Below are 21,235 nucleotides of genomic sequence, written 5' to 3' on the forward strand. Positions count from 1 at the left end.
CAGGGTAGGGTGCAGATGACTGGACTGGGAACAGTTTGGTTTTGTTCCAGAAAGTGCTCCCATTCCCATCCCTATGGAGAGTTTTATTGTTGGAGGTGAAAATGAGCATCAGGGAAGATCAGTGAGGCGGCGCCTAACTCTGTATATTTTGGGAATGGCCATTTTCCCAGTTGTTTAGGTAATTGTGTTAGAAAGTAGACTTAAAACCTTACTCCTTAAAAAGACAACTAGCTCTTGTGTCCTCCTTTTACGGGCTATCGTTACAAGGTCAAGTCCACTCAGAGACTGTCTCAACTTTCTTTTGTGAATGTTGGTTTCTGAATAGGAACTTGGAATATCAAGAGAAGGAACACTGAACGTTTTTTTTTTTTTTTAATTTACTTTATTTCACCCATCCCTCCACCCACCTCCCCTCTGGCAACCACCAGTTCTCTCTCTCTCTCTCTGGTTTTTTTTTTTTTTGCTTATTTTTTGTTTGTTTGTTTGTTTCTTAAATTCCACACATGAGTGAAAGGAACACTCAATTTGTAACTTAACAAACCTCTGGAAGGTTTTAATCATTATTTCAGAGTGGAAGTGTGCTTTCAGTTTGGATGTAGTGTTGTATTTGAGCAACTGAAGATCATCCAGTAACTCTAAATTTTTATTATTTCACTTTTAAATCACAGAGGAGATGGGAAGAATGCCAAAATACTGCTTTCTTATTAATTTTGACAGTTTTGTATTTATTGGGGGGTGGCAGGTTAGAGGGTTATGTAATGGACATGATATTTCAGAAGCTAAAACGTAGGTGGGACTGAACTCTTAAAATAGGAATAGCTTGGCCCATACAGAGCAAACAGAATTGCAAGTGAAATTTCTTTGATTCCATTCCTCCCCTGCTGCCCAAATCATTGGCCTTCTTTTCACTTAAGTCTAGGGGATGAGAGTCCTTTTATCTGTTGACTTTCCTCTGTCAGAGGCTTTAGAAGTAACGACATGAAGGCTTTGAGAACTTCTTTGATAAAAGGCAGAATGGAGTGTCACAAAGTAGCAGGGGGAAATTTTTCGTGTTTCGTGAACCAAAGAGTGCTTCGCTGTTGCAACATATCATAGAGGTATGAATTTTAAGAAATTGGAATGACTCAAATGTGTCTGGTTGGAATGCCCTCTTCTGTGCCGCATTCCTCCCGTCCTGCTTCCGCATCACCGCTGTGCTGTGTCAGTTTCCTCGTTGTCGGAGCCGCTGGTTACAACAGCGGTGCTCGCCTCTAGGGTTGTTGGGAGTTAATGCACGTGTTCAGAACGGTGCCTTGTAAGGTGTTGTGTAAGTATTAGCTGTTATTATTCAATAAACATTTAGTACTTACCTCTAGGCTTGTTGGGAGTTAATCTATGTTAATAGTTGTGTTTAGAACAGTGCCTGGCACCTTGCTGTGTATGTGTTCCACAGTGATATTATTCAGTTATTATTCAATAAACATTTAAGTACCTGGGGAGCAAAGAATCAGATAAAGATATTGGCATTGGCCTTAGGTTAGTGGGAATCAGTCTTTCCCTTCTATACTTTTCTCCTGAGAAAGAAAAAAAGAATTGTAATTATTATCATTACGGTGCACCTATTATTTGTTTATGCTGGATGAGGGATGAAAAGGACTAGGAGTCCTGAAGTCAGTCCTCTAGAAAGGTACAGCCTGTCTGTCTTCAACCATATACATATGCAACGCCCAAAGCAGAAAAATGGCACAAAGGTAAGGTATGGCTGGATTATAGGCATTTTATGTGAGTTACAATTCTTAGATTTAAAAAAAAAAATTTTTTTTTTTACGTTTATTCATTCTCGAGAGAGAGAGAGCGCGCAAGCGGGAGAGGAGCAGAGAGAGAGGGAGTCGCAGAATCCGAAGCAGGCTCCAGGCTCTGGGCTGTCAGCACGGAGCCTGATACGGGCCTCGACCCCATGAACCACAAGATCGTGACCTGAGCTGAAGTCGGACGCTTAACTGGCTGAGCCACCCAGGCGCCCCACAGTTCTTAGATTTTTTTATAGCTCTTTGCCTTTGGTTAGCAAACAGCTTAGTTTCTTCAACATTCTTCTCCCTCTTTTTTTCACACCTCGTATAAACTGGCTGCCAGTAGTGAAAAGAGGAAAAGCACTAGCGTATTTATTTGAAATAGACATTTTTCTTGGACTCCTTAGACAGAAGTTGGTATAGGTAATAAAGTTCAAGTGGCAAAGTGACATCTGGGAAAGAGACAGAAAATTGGGCGAGAGGAGATTCCTTCTAGCCTAGTTTCATGTGGCTGCCTCCTTCGTGGGGCTGAGCGGCGGGGAGGAGTCGGATTGTGGGGTGAAACAGTGAGAGATGGGGACAGGGGTGTGCTTTCCAGTAGTTTTCCCTGGTCTGTTTTAGAAGAGCTGCCACAGCTTTTCAGTACATCCTCAGCAGACATGGTGTTGTAATTGTGGTTCTTACTTACTACTTTTATTAGCCCAAGTGTAATGAAAACTTTCACTTTCTCTCACAAGTTTCTTCCTATATGGAGGCATCACATAGTGGTGGAAAAGCAGGTACAAGCATTTCCATCAGACCTGGTTTCCTATTGTAGCTCAGCCTCCGATTCACTGTGTGACTTGGGCTTTGAGTCTTGGTTTCTTCATATGTAAAATGGTAGTGATATAAAATGCTGTCTATTGTATGAGTCCATCTGTGGGAAATGCCCAGAATAGGCCAGTCTGTAAAGATGGGAAGTATAGTGTGATTGCCAGTGGGTGAGGAGAGAGGAGGATTGAGTGACTGCTAACGGGTATGGGATTTCTTTTTGAAGAATGAAAATGTTCTGGAACTAGATAGTGGTGATGGGTGCACAGCTTTGTGAATATGCTAAAAATACTGAATTATACCCTCTAAAGGGGTGAATTCATACAAATACATACATACATAAAATGGGAGTGGTAATGTCTACCTCCCAAAGTTGTTGTGACAACTAGAGATAAATACTCTAAAGCACTTAGCACAGCCATATGGTTCGTGTTAAATCTACACGGCTGTTTGGGTGTACGTATGTAGTTTGAGCTGGAGCCGGATTCAACCCCGCGTCTCTACCTACACTCCCAGTCAGTTCTGCTTCTGTGACTCGTCCCTTACTCTTCCGACCTGCCCGTGAGAATATAAAATGCACCCTGGCAGTGGAGAGATTTTGTTCTGCGTGAGTCATAACCCAGGCTCCGTAGCTTGCCATGGAGCTATAATTGACTTCAGTGGGAGACTTTATCTGATTGAATTGAGTGTAATGTGACCCTACCTCCTCTAGCCTCATATTCCAGTTTCTAGTCCCTGACATTTAGGGTCCCAGGCTCCAGTTTGCTGATTTTGCTACCTCTGGTTCCCTGGGGGGAGCCTGGGAAGAAGTGGCTTCTCCCACACACAGTAACTCTTTGCACCTTTTCCCTTTACAGCCTTTCCCTTCCTAAGCTTCCTTTCCTAGGGTAATCTGTTTCCCATGGCACAGGGCAGCTCACTATTAGAAAGGGTTGGATAATTCTGCCTGCCTTTAAAAGAAAAGACATGATTACCTTCATGATTTGCAATATGTGTAGTTTAGTCTTAACTGTCATTACTGATTTCAGTATACTTAGCTCTTCAGCCTTGCAAGTGGTTTTTGAATGTTTATGTATTTTTGAGAGAGAGAGAGAGAGAGCGTGCACGAGCAAGGCGGGGGGCGGGGGGGGGGGCGGGGGGGGTGCCGGGTTGCTGGTGCAGAGAGAGAGGGAGACACAGAATCCGAAGCAGGCTCCAGGCTCTGAGCTGTCAGCACAGAGCCCGATGCGGGGCTCCAACTCGCGAACCTCGAGATCATGACCTGTCGGACCAGTCGGACGCCCAACTGACTGAGCCACCCGAGCGCCCTGCAAGTGGTTTTTAAAGAAAGCATGGATTTAAACAAAAACCCATTCTGGTCTTTAAATTTTGTTTTGCTCTGTCTGCTTTCCCAGCACCTCCTCTTTCTTAATGCTTTTATTCTCTGTCTCACTTCCTGCATTAAATGTACTTCTCAAAAACAATCTTTTGAAAATAAAACCTCAAAACATATGTTGTCGAAGTAAAGGGGAATATGAATTTCCCCTTGTACCTGTCGCTCAATTCCTGTAGGCTCTGGACATACAGAACATGTTCTGTTTGCTTCTGGGATTGCTACAGGTATCTTTGTTTTATCCCATTTACTAGATTGGGGGGTAAAGACTGTGTTTTATTCATGTTTGTACCCCCTGCAAAGCCCGCCATAATGCTTTATATGTAACAGGCAGATAAATACCTGTTAAATTCTTTCCCCGGATGGTAGATATTGGAATGCTGCTTTTTCCACTTCAGAAGGGCATTTCCCACCCCCTCCCCACCCCCCATGAAAGACAGGGACTTTTGTAGATTTGCCCACATTTTACTAGCTGGGCCCGTAGAAAAGAACAATGATGCGTTTGAGACATGACTGATGAGGCTAGGTTGCATTCTGTGCTGATACTCAAATGATTTTCATGCCCCAAAGATGGAGTTGCATACAGTCCCAGTACGCCAGAGCTTCACCACGATAAGGGAAGTAGATCCTCAATATTCATTCACTCAACAAATCTTTATTAACGCCTGACTCAGTACTGGGCACAGGACATACAATGGTGAACCACAGACCCACTAATTGATGCTGTTTCAAGTTGACGTTATGCAAGGAAGGGCTAGTGTTTCCTCGAGTTCCCTCCAGAGGATTTTCTACAAATTGGTTACCTACTTAACTATTAGCTGTCTGTGAGGGCTTGGGCTAAGGCGTATGGGAAGTTGTAAGATTAAACGACATTGACAGAAAAAGGAGTTGAGGTGCTTTGCTAATTCTGACAGAGTTCAGGATAATTAGCCCCGACCTGCCTTTGATGGAGGAATTATAATTGTGTTGTTTGTGTGGCTCAAAAGCAGAATGCATTGGGGCGCCTGGGTGGCTCAGTCGGTTGAGCGTCTGACTTTTGATCCCAGCTCAGGTCTTGATCTCAGGGTCGTGAGTTCAAGCTCCACATTAGGCTCTGCGCTGGGCATGAAGCCTACTTAAAACAACAACAACAACAACAACAACAACAAAAACCAGTGCGTTGGCGAAAGTTATCGTTAGAGCGTCTTTTGCCTTCATATCTTTTCTTAGACTTCCTCAGAGGGAAGCCAGCGTGAAGAATACGAGGTACGTGGGTGCATGAGGTTCTCTCCACATGTGTCAAGACCTAAGGGGAATTTGCTCCTTAACGTCTCATAGGAAAATAGTTCATCTCTAAGGATGAAGGCTTCTGCTTCTTCTGTGGTCCAGGGAGTCTGATGGTGTTACTCCTAGCAAGGGTACAGAGGGTGAGTCCGTGTGCAAGATCCAGTTTTTCTTTCTGGATTCTCTCAGAGGTCTGACCGGAGTCCCCTGAAGGATTTCTAGTCTAAGTATAGGCCACCCGATGCTTGAAAATTGATTTAATTCTTTGCCAAAAGGAGAATCGATGTAGCGGCGGTGGAGATATGTGCCCCTTGCTTAGAGCCATCAGTCAGCCTCTCTGGGAAAGTCCCCTTCTAGATGGTACTCCCAAGTCCAAACCCAAACTCTCTGAAGGAAAGTTGGTCAGAGCATGGGGACTCATTAGTATGGCCTGTGGGCCCCTGGCTGAAGTGCCCATCACGTGTGGTGCCTTTTTGTGTCCTCTTTAGCAGGTGGCGTGAATGGTTTGGACGGACTCCCCGGCCTTGTGCCATGCGCTGTGGGAAGCTTTAGACCACAACGCTCTTTGGAGTTGGGCTTTGTAACGTGCTTCCGTTCCCTGGGGTGGTGTTCGCTGGGCAGGAAGATGGGAAATAGGACTTGAGGATTGTTTTGCTTTTCACTTGTCTAACTAGTCATGCCTCAAAGCTGTCCTGAGGAATGATGATAGGTTAAGTACCCGTAAAAGCCTTTGATTAAACACACACACACACACACACAAAACACACTTGTTTTATTTATTATTTTTTATTTATTTTTTGATTTATTTATTTATTTTAATTTATGAAATTTATTGTCAGATTGGTTTCCATACGACACCCGGTGCTCATCCCAATTTTTAAATTTATTTTTGAGAGAGAGAGAGAGAGACAGAACATGAGCAGGGGAGGGGCAGAGAGAGGGGGAGACACAGAATCCGAAGCAGGCTCCAGGCTCTGAGCTGTCAGCACACAGCCTGATGCGGGGCTCGAACTCAGGAACTGCGAGATCATGACCTGAGCTGAAGTCGGACGCTTAACCGAATGAGCCACCCAGGTGCCCCACCTCTTTTTATTTTTTAATGTTTTACTTAGTTTTTGAGAGAGAGAGCGCAAGCTGGGGAGGGGCACAGAGCGAGGAGGGGGATAGAGGATCCAAAGCTGGCTCTGACAGCACAGAGCCAGATGCAGGGCTGGAACTCACGAACCATGAGATCATGACCCGAGCCAAAGTTGGACGCTCAACTGACTGAGCCACCCAGGTGCCCCTCACTTCTTTTTTAAAGGTGCTTTTATCCCTTTTCTTTATTCAAATGTAAAGAAAAAGAACAAAACAGTCCAACTTCAGCTTCATCAGATTAAGAACTTTAGTGCCTTATTTATGCTGGACATATTATAGCTTAGTGGTTTTTACCCTTTCCATTCTATATATGGGGAGAGAATTACATTTCCCAGGGTTTTTTTTGTTTTTTGTTTGTTTGTTTTTTTTAATCAAGCCAAACTTTCCAGAGCAAAGACTAAGGCCCTGTCATAAATGCAGCTAGATTCAAGACTAATTTGAATAAAAGCTCACTCTTCATTTAAATTAGAGGGACAGTATCTGAACGAATATGGAGTTGATTTTTTAAAGAATATTCTGTAGAGCATACCCTAGCCTTAACTTTTAATATTTTGGAGATATGCAGGGGTGAGGAGGAATGTGTGGGGAGGGAGACCGGCCAGGAGGAGAGAAGACATTCTTATTCTTTCAGCATACAACACCCCACTGGGGGAATCTCAGTCTCTCCTGATTGAGAAACTGGCCTGCTCGGCTGCCTCTCGTCCCGTGGGCAGAAATGGAGTGGTTCTGTCGCTCCAACTTGGAAGAGAGTTTGTAACTGTGGGACACAAGTGGTTACAGAAGAAGGACACCTGTACCCCAGAAGAGGTGGAGAGGTGGTCCCTACTGCTGAGCAATCAGAAGGGACCCCTGCAGGCAGTGCAAGGTCATGCCTCTTTGTGCGGCTCTTGTTCAGTGAACTGGATGGTTACCCGTAACTTTCGGAGGTGTGTCCTATCCTGGAGCGTCTTTGTCGGTACTGCTTAGTCTTGAGGATTTCGGTTCTAAATCTGATCCTGCACAGCTTACTTAGATTAATGCCTTGAACTCCCCTGACTCAGGGCAAAAGTAAGGGATAGTGAAAAAGCTGTTACTGCTTCAGTTCTGTTATTACTGTATTTGATGTGTGTGTGTGTGTGTGTGTGTGTGTGTGTGTGTGTGTGTTGCCTATTGGGTGGTTGTTGTTGTTGCTGTTGTTGTTGTTGTTGTTTTTCTGGTAAAATTCTGTCTCTCCATCTCCTTCCTGTGAGATCCAGAGCTGGATACAGTTCGCTAGGTATCCTTCTGGCCCATTTAAACAAAATTACTTTGAAATAATTTTAAATTTACATAAATGTTGCCGGAACAGTACAAAGAGCTTCTTGTACCCACTTTGTGCAGATTCCCCAGTTGTTAAAGTATTGCTTTTGTGTTTGCTCATGTTCTCTTTCTCCCTCACTCTCTTTCTCTATTGTATCTACTCTTTGTCTGAACCTTTTGAAAGCAAACTGTAGACAGGTTGTTTTCTCTCCTCTAACACTCCAGCGTGCCGTTCTCCCAGCCAAGGACATGCTTAGCGTGTAACTCCTCAAGTCAGGAAGTTAACTGACTCAGTGCTACCATCCAGCGCTCAGACCTCACCCGCGGTTTGCCAACTGTCCCAAGAACTGTGCTTTTTGTTTCTGCTTCAGGATCCTATCCAGGAACACGTATTGCATTAGTTGTCATGTCCCTTGAGACTCCCTCAATGTGGAACAGTTCCTCGACCTTTCCTTGGCATTTATGTCTTCGACAGGTTTAAAGAGTAGGTTTTATATTCTATAGGATGGCCCTCAACCAGGATCTGTTTTGTCCTCGTGACTAGACTCTGGTCCTGAGCTTTTAGCAGGACGGGGCGTGGAAACGATGGAATGTGCATTGTGTCAGGGGTACCTGATGTCAGCCCCCCATATCTGGAGATGTTAAGCTTGGTCACTGGTCACGTTGGTGTCCTCTGGGTCTTTCCACCTTAAAGTCTCCATTTTTTTTCCCCTTTGCAGTTGGTTAGTCTTTTGCGGGAGGTGTTCTAAGATTTCGCTGAGAATCTTCTTTCTGAAAACACCTCCCTCCACCAGACCTCAGCATGCACTGATAGCTCCCTCCTGCCTCGGTGCTGGTGTGTGTGTGTGTGTGTGTGTGTGTGTGTGTGTGTGTGTGTGTGTATGTATGTGGTTTTCACAGCCATCATCCCTTCTGGCCATCATCCCTTCTGTATTTTGTAGTTGGTATTCTTGTAGTAAGGGAGAGTTTTCCTTTTCTTTTTTTGCTTAGCTGTTTATATCAGTGTGGACTTGGTCTTGGGAATTTTTTTTCAATAGATTATGATCTCATATCATTTAAGAGATTTTTTATGCCTAATTGACCCTGATTTGGTCAGTGAACCCCCCCCCCCCCCCCCCCCCCCCCCCCCCCCCCCCCCCAGCTGTTTCCTGTCTCCTTTTGACTCATTCCCACTATGGACTCATTCTTGATGATTACTAGGTGTGGGAGGCTGGCTCCCAAATGACAGAAGCTAAGCCCTCTGTGAAGCTTGAGGTTGGCCTCCTTGGAGGAACTGCTTCCATCTCTGTATCCCATAAATTACAGCTTTAGCTGCCTGCTGCCTGTTCCTTCCCTCCACAGGGTGACAGCCTCAGGAGCAGTTTTGCCCAGAGGGAAACTTGTCAGCAGGCTGCTAAGTGTGGGCTCTTCATTTCACAGCTCCCAGGGAATATAAGCTTCTGGGGGGATGCCATCTCCCTCTTGCCAGGTGCCAGGACAATCTACTTCTTAAAAATGGTTAGAGTGACACCTGGATGGCTCAGTCAGTTAACTGTCCGACTTTGGCTCAGGTCATGATCTCATGGCTCATGAGCTCAAGACCCACATCCGGCTCTCTGCTGACAGGTTGGAGCCTGGAGCCTGCTTTGGATGCTGTCTCCACCTCTCTCTGCCCCTCCCCTGGTCACGTACTCAAAAATAAACAAACATGAAAAAAAAAAAAAGAAAAAATCTTGTCAGAGAGACCTCAACGTGGTCTCTAGGTAGGATAACTTACTGACGTTTCTGCCAGCCTGACTTTTCAGCTTTCAACAAGAGCTTTGGCTCCTCGAGAACATTTCAATCTCTAATCTCCAAAAACCATTTTCTCCAGCCTCAATGTATTTGTAGCGTTTGGTCTTGAAGATTCTGAGACCAGACTACCTAGGCGTACGTTTTCCTTAAATTCTCCTGTGTTCCTAATGTCTCCTCTGTAATTCAGAATCCTTTAAATTGAGCTGAAGGTCAGAGCTTGTTTGGGAATGATAAATGAATGTGTCATGACAGAATTCTTTCTCTCCGCTTCCGGGATTTTTGTAGCCCAATACCTTGGCGCTTGTACTAGAATTTATGGTAGTGGAAAACTGTGTAACATTCATTTCTCAACTTAGGATTTGTCCTTTGCCCTTGGCACTCGCAGTTCCTAAGAAATAAAAACGCCTCACTGCCTGTTTGTGGAAATGCAGATTTGGATCCACTGCCTCAGCAGGTTATTAAATCCTCCCATAAAATCCCGTGTATGTCATTCACTTTTGGAGAGGACTATAAGTTCGATGCTGAAAGTGAGGTAAAAACACTTTACCCAGCGGAGGGAGATCCTTGGGTACCAGGAGCAAGGATTGCAGTAGTAACTATTGAGACCTGAATTCACTCTAAAGCCCCGCCAACCCCGCCAATTGCAACCTTGGTGGCGATTATATTATTGCAATTGTGAGTTGCAATAATATAAGGTGAAGGTAGAGTCCATTTCGCCTCCTCCATGTAGTGCCTTCCCTACCTTGGCCATGGACTGCCCCTTTCCCTGGGCCTTCGCTAACCTCTTGAGTGTATATTAGTGATGGGAATGGAAGACCGGCAAGGAGCGAGTATTGACCTAGATCCCTTGCCATTACTCCAAAAACAATTCAAATAAAGTGTCTATCCTAATGGGTCACTAGAGACGTAAAAAGATCATTAGCATTTCTTCCCTCCAGTTCTCCCTTTTTATCATAGTCCAAAACCGAAACATAAAGAATAATCCAAACAGATAGTCCAAAACTGAAACATAAAGGATAATAATCCAAACGGATAAGAGGAGCATGACAAATTTTTCTGAAAAGCACCTACCTTTTCTTTTAGAAAAGGGGCTCTAGAGACCTCCGGCAGAATAACAACTCTCTTTAAAAGCGTGTACTAGCTAGTGGTAATACTGCGTTGTTACTGTTGTTTTTCCCCCACAGGCTTTATTTATTCCTCCTGATTTGGGGCAGTTTTCAGAGAGACTCTGTCAGTCCTCTTTAAATCAGGGTCCTGCAATCCCCAAATTGTGTTTGGCCCCAAATTGGGAAAAATGTAGTGGGTGTGGGGGAGGAAAAATTTCTCCTCTGTCTTTCTGGAGTCTTTAGCCAGGCCTAGGAATTAAACCGATGTTTGATGGGTACACAAGAGAAAAACGCACACATTTTATTACATTTTACATGTACATGAGAGTCCCCACAAGAGCTGAAGGGCCAAAGAAACAGAGCTGAGCATATATAGACTGAATTGGACAAAAAGAAGTAAATTATGAAAACATGACAAGGCAGAGGAGCTCGGGCTAGAGCAGTTAGTGGTAGATAAGGGTTAGGCTAACAAGGCTTATTTGTACTGATTTTTCTTGGCCTTGACTCCAGGTCTCTGGTGATAAGAACGTTGCTTTCCTTCTGGTATAGCGAGTTCATCCTCCAGATGGGGGTTTTATCTCCTGCTTTCAGGAAGAAAAAGGGGAGGTCAGAGCGCCCTTCTTATAGTGCCGTGTGTCAAATGCCTTGGGCTCAAAACACCCTTATGTCAAAGTGGCACATTTGGGGATGGCATATTCCACCATCCATCACGGTCACTGTCTATTACCAGGTGTTGAGCTGACCCCCTGAGACCTAGGTCCAGCTCCTGGACCGTCCTGTGTACCATCTCTTGTCTGCTTAGATAAATGGAGAAACGTGGGCTCTGTTTTGTTTTGTTTTTTACGCTACTGGTTCCTCATCTATAAATGGGGATAATAATGGTCCTTGTCTGGTAGAATTGTGGGCATTAAACATGATGAAGTAAATAAAGAGATGTACTTAGAAAGGGCTTAGTAAGTGTTACTGTGGGGGAGGAAAGTAATTTTTCCTCTGCTCTAGTGGGTTCTTGGCCGAGACACCCCTGAGATAAAAAGACACATAAACAGGAGAAGAACAAACACCGTAAACGTGTATACCTCCCGTGTATACCGTGTATAACGTGTATACCTCCCATGTACGTGGGAGGGAGCAAGGAAAAACTCTCCAAAAAGGCCCACGCCACCACCCTAAACATCATCTCCAGCTACAAAGACGTTGGGGGCGGGGAGGCCGTTCTGGGAGGTCACCGAGAGAAGTACTGTGAAGGGGGTAGACGTTTGTTCTGCATTAAGATAAGAGTTTCTAGAGATGTAGGCTCATCTCTGTCTTCCTGGTACAGAGAGGGAGGCGCCCTTGCGAATGGAGATTTCCCTCCTACGGCTGTAAATGTAAATGTTTCTTACAAAAGGGTCACTTGTACTCAGTTTTCAGAGAGCTTCCCCTGTGTCTGCTGTTTATTTTTAAATAGCCGGCTTAAAATAAATGCCAGAGAGGCATATTTTGGGGTGGTCTATTTTGCTCCCCATTCACTGTCGCAAACAAATAAACCAAATGGGTTGCTGCTGTAGGTCCTCTCCTCGTCCTCCTTCCAGGTGGAAACCTTTGTTTAGAAGGAACCCTAACCAAGACGATCTGTATTTAAGAGGCATTGAGAGAAGAAGAGCCTTGGCTTGCACTTGAGACAATTTGATTCGAATTTGCCTGCAGCTAGCCTTGGCAGGGTTAATGTGCTCCCGCTGAGAAGTCCTGCTGGTCCCTTCTGGCAGCCCCATATGCAGATGCTGTTATATTAATTACAAAAGAGAACCCGATTAACTCAGAAGTCCTTTAAGTGTCAGTGAGACAGCTGCTCCCGCTCTGCAGCCGGTTTTCTTCCTCCTTCCTTCGCTGCTAAAAATGCACTCTCCATAGATCCTCGGAACCCCTGGCTAGTTTAGTCAACTTTTTGATCTGCAGTTATCTTAGTCCAGGGAGAGCTTGCCTGATTCAATTCACAGATAAAAACAACCAGACCAACCACCCATCCCCCTCAGCGGGTCTTCTTTGACCCGTGAAAACCTGATGGCGCCCTGGAATTTTTGGAGCTGGAAAGGATGTTGGAGATGATGTCATGCAGCTCTTTGAGTTCACAGATGAGATATCCAAGGCCGAGGAAACTCAAGTGAATTGCCAAAGTCACCGAGCTGGTGAGCGGCGGAGCCTGGGATACACTCCTCCCTCCGGAGCCCTTTGCCGAGAGAGGCGGGGAGTGAAATGATCTAGGGTTGACTTTGTTTCTGTCCGTGCCCTTGTTCAAATGTGGTACACCTGTGTCAGCGATCAATGAAAAAGCTAAAGAGTAGTGGCAGAAGCAAAGGGCTTGAATAGTGACGCGTTGAAACACAGATGGCGAGACCCACATGGAAGGTTTTTCTTCAGTCCACTAGTTGCACGGAGAACCCCAGCAGAGTGCCTGGAAACACATACTAGAACTGGGCTCAGCCCCAGCCCCCTCTCCCACTGCAGTGGTCTATGGTGGTTTGAGCCTAGCTGGTTTATTTGTGGTGGCTGTTTGTGTCACTACAGAGATGGGGGAGGAGGGTGATAATTTGGGTCAGATGATTAACGGGGTGTGTCTCCTGTGGTTTTGGCTGATGGAGCATGTTTTACGGGCTCTCCTATAGTTGGCCCTTTGTCTCAGAGGTTTTGTGATCTCTCCCTCTGGTCCTGAAAAGTGATGAGTTGGTTTTAGTTCAGCCATTTGGTTGGTTTTATCCACTCTCCACACTCATTTAGGTTTATTTTTTTTATTATGTGTCAACTTTTGTTGTAGGAGTTACAAAGGTTGTCGGTGCGGACTTTCACCTGGACACCTATCTGTGAATCCGAGCAGCACTGGGGAAAGAGGAAGGGATAGAAAGTGTGGGTGAGAGGGACTGTAGCTGGCGAATCTATCCTTCTCACGGCTCCGACGGACACCACTGGAGCTAAATTCTGTGAGGTGAACGGGTCGGCCTTATTCTGTTGTCCAGGTCCAGTCTCCATGTTGACGTGAAGGTTTTTAGGAATAACCGTTGCCCCTAAACTATTCACCATGGTGCTAGACTTTTCTGAGTACTTGCTGGAGCTGCTTACAGCTTTCTGAAGATAATTCTCCCACAATAAATAGATTCTTACACCGAGCAAGCAAGTGCATAAGCCAGAGTACTTAACGACGAGTCCGTCACTGTGCTGGGTGTTGAGGATACAGAGAAGAATATGGCCCTTCCTGCTTATGATCATTATAAACAGATAACTAGAATTGACCATGATAAGTGTTGTTTAGATAAAACAAGATAGGAAGGGACTCAGGACTAGCCCATTGCTACTTGCTAGGTGGTCACACAAACAATTGACCAAGGCCCCCTCCCCTCCTCTCCCTTCCTCTCCCCTCCCCTCCTCTCCCCTCCTCTCCCCTCCTCTCCCCTCCTCTCCCCTCCTCTCCCCTCCTCTCCCCTCCTCTCCCCTCCTCTCCCCTCCTCTCCCCCTCTTCTCCCCCCCTCTCCCCTCCTCTCCCCTCCCCTCCTTTTCCCTCCTCTCTCTTTCTCTCTCCTCCCCTCCCCTCCTCTCCTCTCTCCTCCTCTCCCCTTCTGTCCTCTCTTCTCCCCTTTCCCCTCTTTCCTCTCCCCTTTCTCCTTTCCTTTCCTTTCCTTTCCTTTCCTTTCCTTTCTATTTTTAGGTAATCTCTACACCAGCATGGGGTTCAGACTCACAACCCCAAGATCAAGAGTCACATGCTCTATCGACTGAGCCAGCCAGGCACCCCTTCCCCTTGCTTTTAGATTGTGGGTCAAAGACTAGACCCCTTGCTGGTATGTTACTCTTGTGCTTGGTAAATACCTTGCACACAATTAGGCACTCTGTCACCACTCCTTGCTGTTTCCAAGGAACCCAGCTCTTTCCCAGGAGAGTAGAGTTCCCTGTCTCGGAGTCCCGTGTTGCTGACGTACACGTGCAGGCTGGACTTACAGTCAGTCCAGCAGGTGCTGGTCTTAGAGACAGGCATGAAAGGAGGGGCCTAATGAGATGCACAGAGGGGTCTGGGTCAAAGCAGACTTCTTGAAACCTTTTGGTGGTGCCATTTGTGGAAGAGAAGGAGGTTTGAGGATTTGTAATGGGACAGGTACATTCCGAAGTAGAAGTGCTTCTTAAACACATTAGACCTCCCTTGCATGAACAAAGTAAACAGCTCTTGGGTGGTTCAACAGCTCATGGTGAGATGACTGAAGCGAATCCCTTTCAGCTGGTACCATACAACATTTCAGTGAAGGTGTGTGTGGCTGCCCAGAGATCAGCCTTCTTACAGCCTAAGAACCCAGGGTCCGGGCCTTTCTGAACAAACGCAGGGGCCGCCTGAATCCTAGGCAGGAGCGGGCACCGGCACCCGAGTCGGGAATGATTGCATTCAGAATCTGAGTGTTTCAGGTCGATGAATTCCTGGTTCCTTTTCCCAGACAGAGGTCTCTCATACTTTAGGAACATAAACCGAAGTCTCGCCATCCATGAACCAAAGGAATGTGATTCGGTCAGGCGATATTGATCTTAACTGAGCACCCGAAGTTTTAAGAGAACAGATGACTTGGCAGCTGGGATGCCGTCACCCGCCATCAGAGAGATGAACTGGAAAAGATTCTGGAGCTTCGGCAAACTTGAATAACATCGTATTTCGATATATGTATATGTAAAGATTAGCTCACACATTTAGTTATAAAATATGTCATAAATGAGGAGGATAAGCTAACACTGCAGATGGTGGAGACATTTAAAAGGGCCTTACGTTCAAGCGTTCGGTCTTCTGTCACAAAGGTTTTCATTTTCACATGTTCAGGTACAGTTTCTCCTTGGGTTCCCATCCTGATTAGTGTAATCCTTTCTGGCTCTGTCATGTCAGTGATCTTGTGATTGTGGTTGAGTCCTTGTATACTCCTTGACCCTCCACTGGATGTAAAAGGAAGGGGAAGGGATCGGGTCACTGCCACCTTTCTAGGTAGAGACACCTGCTCTGGGGACAAACCACGGAGGGGACTTCTGTTTGATATTTGAGGAGCCTGTTCTGATTGAGATGTTTTCCTGATGTCTTGTCCAACCAAGGGCTTCTGAGATACTTCTCCCCTAGGGCCCGGCCGTCCTGACTGGGTCTCTGTGGGAGTCTCTGTCTACCCCTCCTCACTGTCTCTCTGTACTCTCCTTCTCCCCCTCCCCCTCCCCAACCAGGCCAGCTGAGCTGCATTGCCTTTCCAGCTAAGGAAGAGAAGTACCTCCAGCAGATTGTGGACTGCCTGCCCTGCATCTTGATCCTCGGCCAGGACTGTAATGTCAAGTGTCAGCTGTTGAACCTGCTGCTGGGGGTGCGGGTGCTTCCCGCCAGGCTGGGCAGCGAGGAGAACTGTAAGCTTCGGCGCCTCCGCTTCACCTATGGGACTCAGACTCGGGTCAGCCTGGCACTCCCGGGCCAGTACGAACTAGTGCACACGCTGGTTGCTCACCAGGGCAACTGGGAGACCATCCCCGAGGAGGACCTGGAGGTCCAAGAGGACGGTGAGGACGCTGCCCATGTTTTAGCCGAACTGGAGGTGACGATGCACCATGCCCTCTTACAGGTACCCGTCTCGTATCCCTTCAGTTGCGTGTGTGCGCGCACACGCACACAACACACACACACACACACACACACACACACACACACACACACACACACCGGCCTTTCCTGTAGTTGAGCTCTCTCAGAAAGTAGTTTGGCCGTCTATAGTCTGGGCTCTGAGCATCAGCCAATAGAGCACATAACCTGGGAAGTTGAAAGCCAAGGCCACAGCAGTGCCCACCCCTGCCTCTGCTACCCTGCTGCAAGCCCCTGCACAATGTACTTATCTCCTTGCCTCCCTGTCTCCTTTTCTGCCACAGAAGGAATGGGCTACTTGCACCTCAGGCTTTCACAGAATAACCATGGTCAGGGCTAGAAATCCTTTTTCATTTCTCAGCTGGAAGGTGTTGCTAGAATCCCTTTCTAAAAGGAACGGTAACGTAATAGATTATTAACGCTCTTATTAGAGCCGAGGCCAAGTGAAGAATCTTGTGAGTTTTTCCGTAGACCTGGCCATTATGTACTAAGTGGGACAGGCCACGTCTCCTACTTTCTAAGGAACTCGGGAACCCGAGAGCAGGTCTGGCTCAGTGTAAGGAGATACGGAGATCCCGTCACCTGAGGAACGTCTTTGCTTCTCTTTGGAAGTGAACTCCCGAGAGAGAGCTACCCCTCTTGCAGCATCTTCCGGCAGATCGTATTGACTATCTGGTATTCCTGTCTCCACTTAAGAAGGACTCAGCTCTTGTGCTGGCTTCCTCTGCCACCCTATAGGTAGGACTGGGCTGACTGATTAGACCGAGTGAGGCTCGGCAAAGAAGGTGACTCTGTCAGGGGTCAGGAGTGGGTAAGATTAAAAGAATGCAGACCTGCTCAGAACAGAGAGTCTCTTCACGTTGGTCAGCTGTGCCGGAAAGGAAGGGCTAGTCTAGCAGGACTAGGACATTTGCTGCTGCTTTCTCGTAGCCTCCTTACCTACCCCTGTTCTGAAACGCCTGATCTTCTAGTCAATGAATGAGTCCTTTGGTTGTGACTATGGCCTCTGAGACTCCAGAAGTAGAAAGTGTCATCTCATTTCCTTCCAGAGACCAGATTTCTTTTATCTTGATAAATGCTAGAGGGGCTGTGTGCACAAGCCAGCGTTTTCTCTGAGCTGAGTTTCGGCAGCGGCTTTCCTCTGTTTTCACACGGAGAGCTCGCGATCCTTAGCTCCAGGGTTGCCGAGAGGGTTCTTGGAGGACCCTGATGGTAGCTCTGACGGTAATCCTTGTTTATTGACCGAGGCTGCTCAGTTGACCCGAGAACCTTCTTCACCGTTCACAAATACTTGAGCCTTACACAGTCTTTCTGTGATATACTGGCCTGGTCTGGTTCTTTCAGGTTCCAGTGGCTCAGTGGTTTTCAGACTTTCTCAGAATTTCTTAGAATCTCATTCACTGGGGTCACCTGGCTGGCTCAGTCAATAGAGGATGCTACTCTTGATCTTAGGGTTGTGAGTTTGAGCCTCACATTGAGTGTAGACATTACTTAACATATACGTGAAGGGGGGCGCCTGGGTGGCTCAGTCGGTTAAGCATCCGACTTCAGCCCGGGTCACGATCTCACAGTCCGTGAGTTTGAGCCCCGCGTCGGGCTCTGGGCTGATGGCTCAGAGCCTGGAGCCTGCTTCTGATTCTGTGTTTCCCTCTCTCTCTGCCCCTCCCCCGTTCATGCTCTGTCTCTCTCTGTCTCAAAAATAAATAAACATTAAAAAAAAAAATTAAAAAAAAATAAATAAAATATACGTGAAGGATTTCATTCACCATAAGAAATAACATTTTAGGGGCGCCTGGGTGGTTCAGTCAGTTGGGTGTCCGACTTCGGCTCAGGTCATGATCTCGTGGTTCGTGGGTTCCAGCCCCGCATCTGGCTCTGTGCTGACAGATCAGAGCCTGCAGCCTGCTTCGGATTCTGTCTCCAGCTCTCTCCCCAGCTTGTGCTCTGTCTCTCTGTCTCTAAAATAAATAAACATTAAAAAAAATAATAAAAAAAAGAAATAACATTTTATATCAAGACCTAGTACATATATATGTGTGTGTGTGTGTGTGTGTGTGTGTGTGTGTATATATGTATACACGTATACATATTGACATAAAATTTCATGAAAGAATACTTTTACTTTTTGCAAAACACACTGTTATCTTCTCCTCTATTTGATTTCATCTAGCAAAAATGATGACAGAAACCTACTAAACTTGATGTTGTGAGGTGCTACATTATGACCTGCAGCTTAAAAAATACCATTAGATGGCTGGTGTAACTGCTGTCGGCCGGGCCGTGATTCTCTTCCTGTTCTTGTCTTCTTTTTTATTTATTTTTTTAATGTTTATTTTTGAGAGAGAGAGAGAGAGTGAGCAGGGGAGGGGCAGAGGGAGAGGGAGACACAGAATCCGAAGCAGGTTCCAGGCTCTGAGCTGTCAGCACAAAGCCAGATGTGGGGCTCAACTCACAAACGCTTGAGATCATGACCTGAGCTGAAGTCGGACGCTTAACCGACTGAGCCACCCAGGCGCCCCCCTGTTCTTGACTTTTAAAAAACAATCTGGGAATGTGAGCAAAGCCATGTGCGGGAGAGGCACGTTCTTTGATTGATTTTTCTGGATCCCTTCATCTTATTGGCTTTAATTTTTAATGCTCATTTACTTCTGTGCCATGAATTGAAGTACTTCATGTGAGCCCCGGACAGGAAAGTGAGAGCCGTTCCCCAGGTGCACGTCTGAGCACTCATCTTCCTGAGAAGAGCCCCCCTTGCCTGCCCCCGAGGTGTGCTGAGAACTCAACTGAGGTACCGGCAGAGGAGGCCACTTGGTTGGGAAGTTGAGCCACCAAATCAGCTTCTCTCTCTGCACGACAGAAATACGGATTTTCTTTCTTGAGGAATATTCTTCACCAGTCTTGAGGAATTCTCTAGGCTCTTGTGCTCTGTTTCATGTGGTTTGTGAGGCTTCCTTAGCCAGTGTTTCTCCGGATCTGCTTTCGTCTCCAGTGGTTTTGATGTAGAAATAGCAACGGACCCCAACGGTTCTAAGTTTGGAACCCCTTGATGCTGTGCCTCAGAGAAGCCTTAGTTGCCTTTGTGGAGCTCCGGCCTGCTCCGCCGCTGTGGTCGGGTTCCTGTCTTCATTAAATTCACGGGCCTCAGTGCCGGGAGCTTGCTGCCGGGAGCAGTTCACAGCCACCTTGAAGATTTTTGTGCCAGTGAAAAAGATTTTTTTTTTTTTGTTTAGCTCCGGTTATTTTTGGGACCAGTGAGTTAGCTCTAAACAGCCCTTCCATTTGGTTTTGCAGAGGGTGATAAAGAAAGGAAGCACTTAGCTCAAGGAAACCAAGATTGAATTAGGGGAAATGAGATGTTCATTTTCAACTGTCAAATTATCAAAGCAGAATTTCCCCCTACCCTTGTATACAATGGTCATTCTTCTAGTATGGTACTTTAAAGCTCTCATAAATTAGCCGTTTTTAGTTTGTTCCAGAATATGCTGACCCACACGGCCCCTTAGTGTTTGGTATTCCCAGCTTTGTAGCTCTGGGTCCCCTGAGATTCCCAGTTCACAATTCAGCAGCAGAGGAAGAGTCAAGCCGCTAGTTTCTGTAACCTCGTTCAGTGTTAAAACATAGTCCTTTCCAGTTGGCAACATATTTCACCATTCACCGCGCTCACTGGATCTGTCTCCACGTACAGACTTCCCCTTCCCCACCCTTACCGTATACTACCGCCTTTTCTTACAAGTCCAGTGGAACATGGGTGTTTGCTTCAGAGTTTCCTCAGTCTGGAGTGTGTGTGTGTATTTTTCCTGTGAACACCTATGAGAAAAGGAGTAGAAAGGAGCTGAAATGATTCAACTTTCTGAGTCTGAGCCGGGACTCCTGCAGCCTGGCTGTGGCGTTTCGCATACGGTGGCACTTACAGACTGACAGTTATTCTGCTGGCCTGTGTGTCCCCACCCTTTGGATGAATATACATGTCACCTGGCAGCCAGACTGCCACACGCTGACATGGCCATTGGCTCAGGGTGATGTCTGGTAGGGTATCTTTCAGGGAACTGAGGTAGACTAATGTTTCTAGGCAAGCTCTAATGAGTTGCAAGTAGACCTTTTTTTTTTTTCTCACTACTGTTAACTCTAACCAGTTGGAGTCATAAAGTTTTCTCTTTATAACCCTCAGCCAGCAGCTAGCAATGGGCATAATCTATTAAAAAATTTTTTTTAATGTTTATTTATTTTTGAGAGAGAGAGAGTGTGAGCAGGGGAGGGACAGAGAGAGAGAGAGAGACACGGAATCTGAAGCAGGCTCCAGGCTCCTGGCAAAATTTTAACGTCCAAATTTACAAAACAGTGTTGCTGGAAAATCAGCTTCTCTCAAATTTTTGTCTAGTCATTGGCGTTTATGATGGTGCCTTATAAAACTCAACTTGTTGTGTGTTGCTTCCCTTTGGTTAGACACCATATCTTCTCCTGAATGTCTTTAGATGGAAAAATAGCAGTGAATTGGTATAAAGTCACAAAGAAAGCCGGGTGAAGGTCCTGAGGGCAAGAAGATACCTTTTAGGACTAGGAGATAGTATGTGGAATTAGATTAAAAAATGGCCATTCCAAGGCAAAAGACCCAAAGTTGGGGTTAATGTGTATGAGGGGGAGAATGATACTCTAGAGAGAGAATTACAGTAAGGAAACCATGATTTTATGGGGCAAAGAGAAAGGAGAACTAAAGTGTCATGTTAATAAAGGGTATCGGAGGTTCAGGCAGATGCGAAAGTATAAACTCCTTCCAGACTGTGAGCCTGTACTCGTCCTATTTAGTTTGTCTCGTGCCTTTCCCCTACACACGCTGACGTATGTAGCGGGCCGTAGCCATCCAACACGTGTGGCTCTCAGCCAAGAGACCTGCAGACACCTACTGCAGGTTAATTTACCTGGTAAGGGTACGGGTGGTTTCGAGGCAGGTTGGCTTTTTGTGTTTTTTGGGGGTTTTTTCCATGCTCTTGAAAAAGGAAAAAGAACGGTTTGAGTCTGCGGCTGTGTTTTCTCAGATCATCACCAGCGCTTCATTTGCGGCCTTCCAGGGTTAGCTCTTAGGGAGAAAATCTGCCAGAGATTATAGTCTTCACCT

General features: G+C 46.1%; 1 protein-coding gene and 1 long non-coding RNA gene across 4 annotated transcripts in view; one reads left to right on the forward strand and one right to left on the reverse strand.

Moving 5' to 3' along the window:
- DSTYK (dual serine/threonine and tyrosine protein kinase) overlaps positions 1-21,235 on the forward strand; it is a 49,808-nt gene that overhangs the window by 2,705 nt on the left and 25,868 nt on the right. For both annotated transcript variants that reach the window (XM_045456288.1, XM_045456289.1), the window contains exon 2: positions 15,720-16,105. In XM_045456288.1, the coding sequence (XP_045312244.1) occupies positions 15,720-16,105 (386 nt within the window). The remainder of the gene's footprint in view (positions 1-15,719; positions 16,106-21,235) is intronic.
- Positions 20,425-21,235, reverse strand: part of LOC123586818 — a 42,588-nt gene continuing 41,777 nt past the window's right edge. For both annotated transcript variants that reach the window (XR_006706969.1, XR_006706968.1), the window contains one exon: positions 20,425-20,649. This is a non-coding gene — a long non-coding RNA (uncharacterized LOC123586818). The remainder of the gene's footprint in view (positions 20,650-21,235) is intronic.

Source organism: Leopardus geoffroyi, chromosome C3 (assembly GCF_018350155.1).
Source record: "Leopardus geoffroyi isolate Oge1 chromosome C3, O.geoffroyi_Oge1_pat1.0, whole genome shotgun sequence".
Lineage (NCBI taxonomy): Eukaryota > Metazoa > Chordata > Mammalia > Carnivora > Felidae > Leopardus > Leopardus geoffroyi.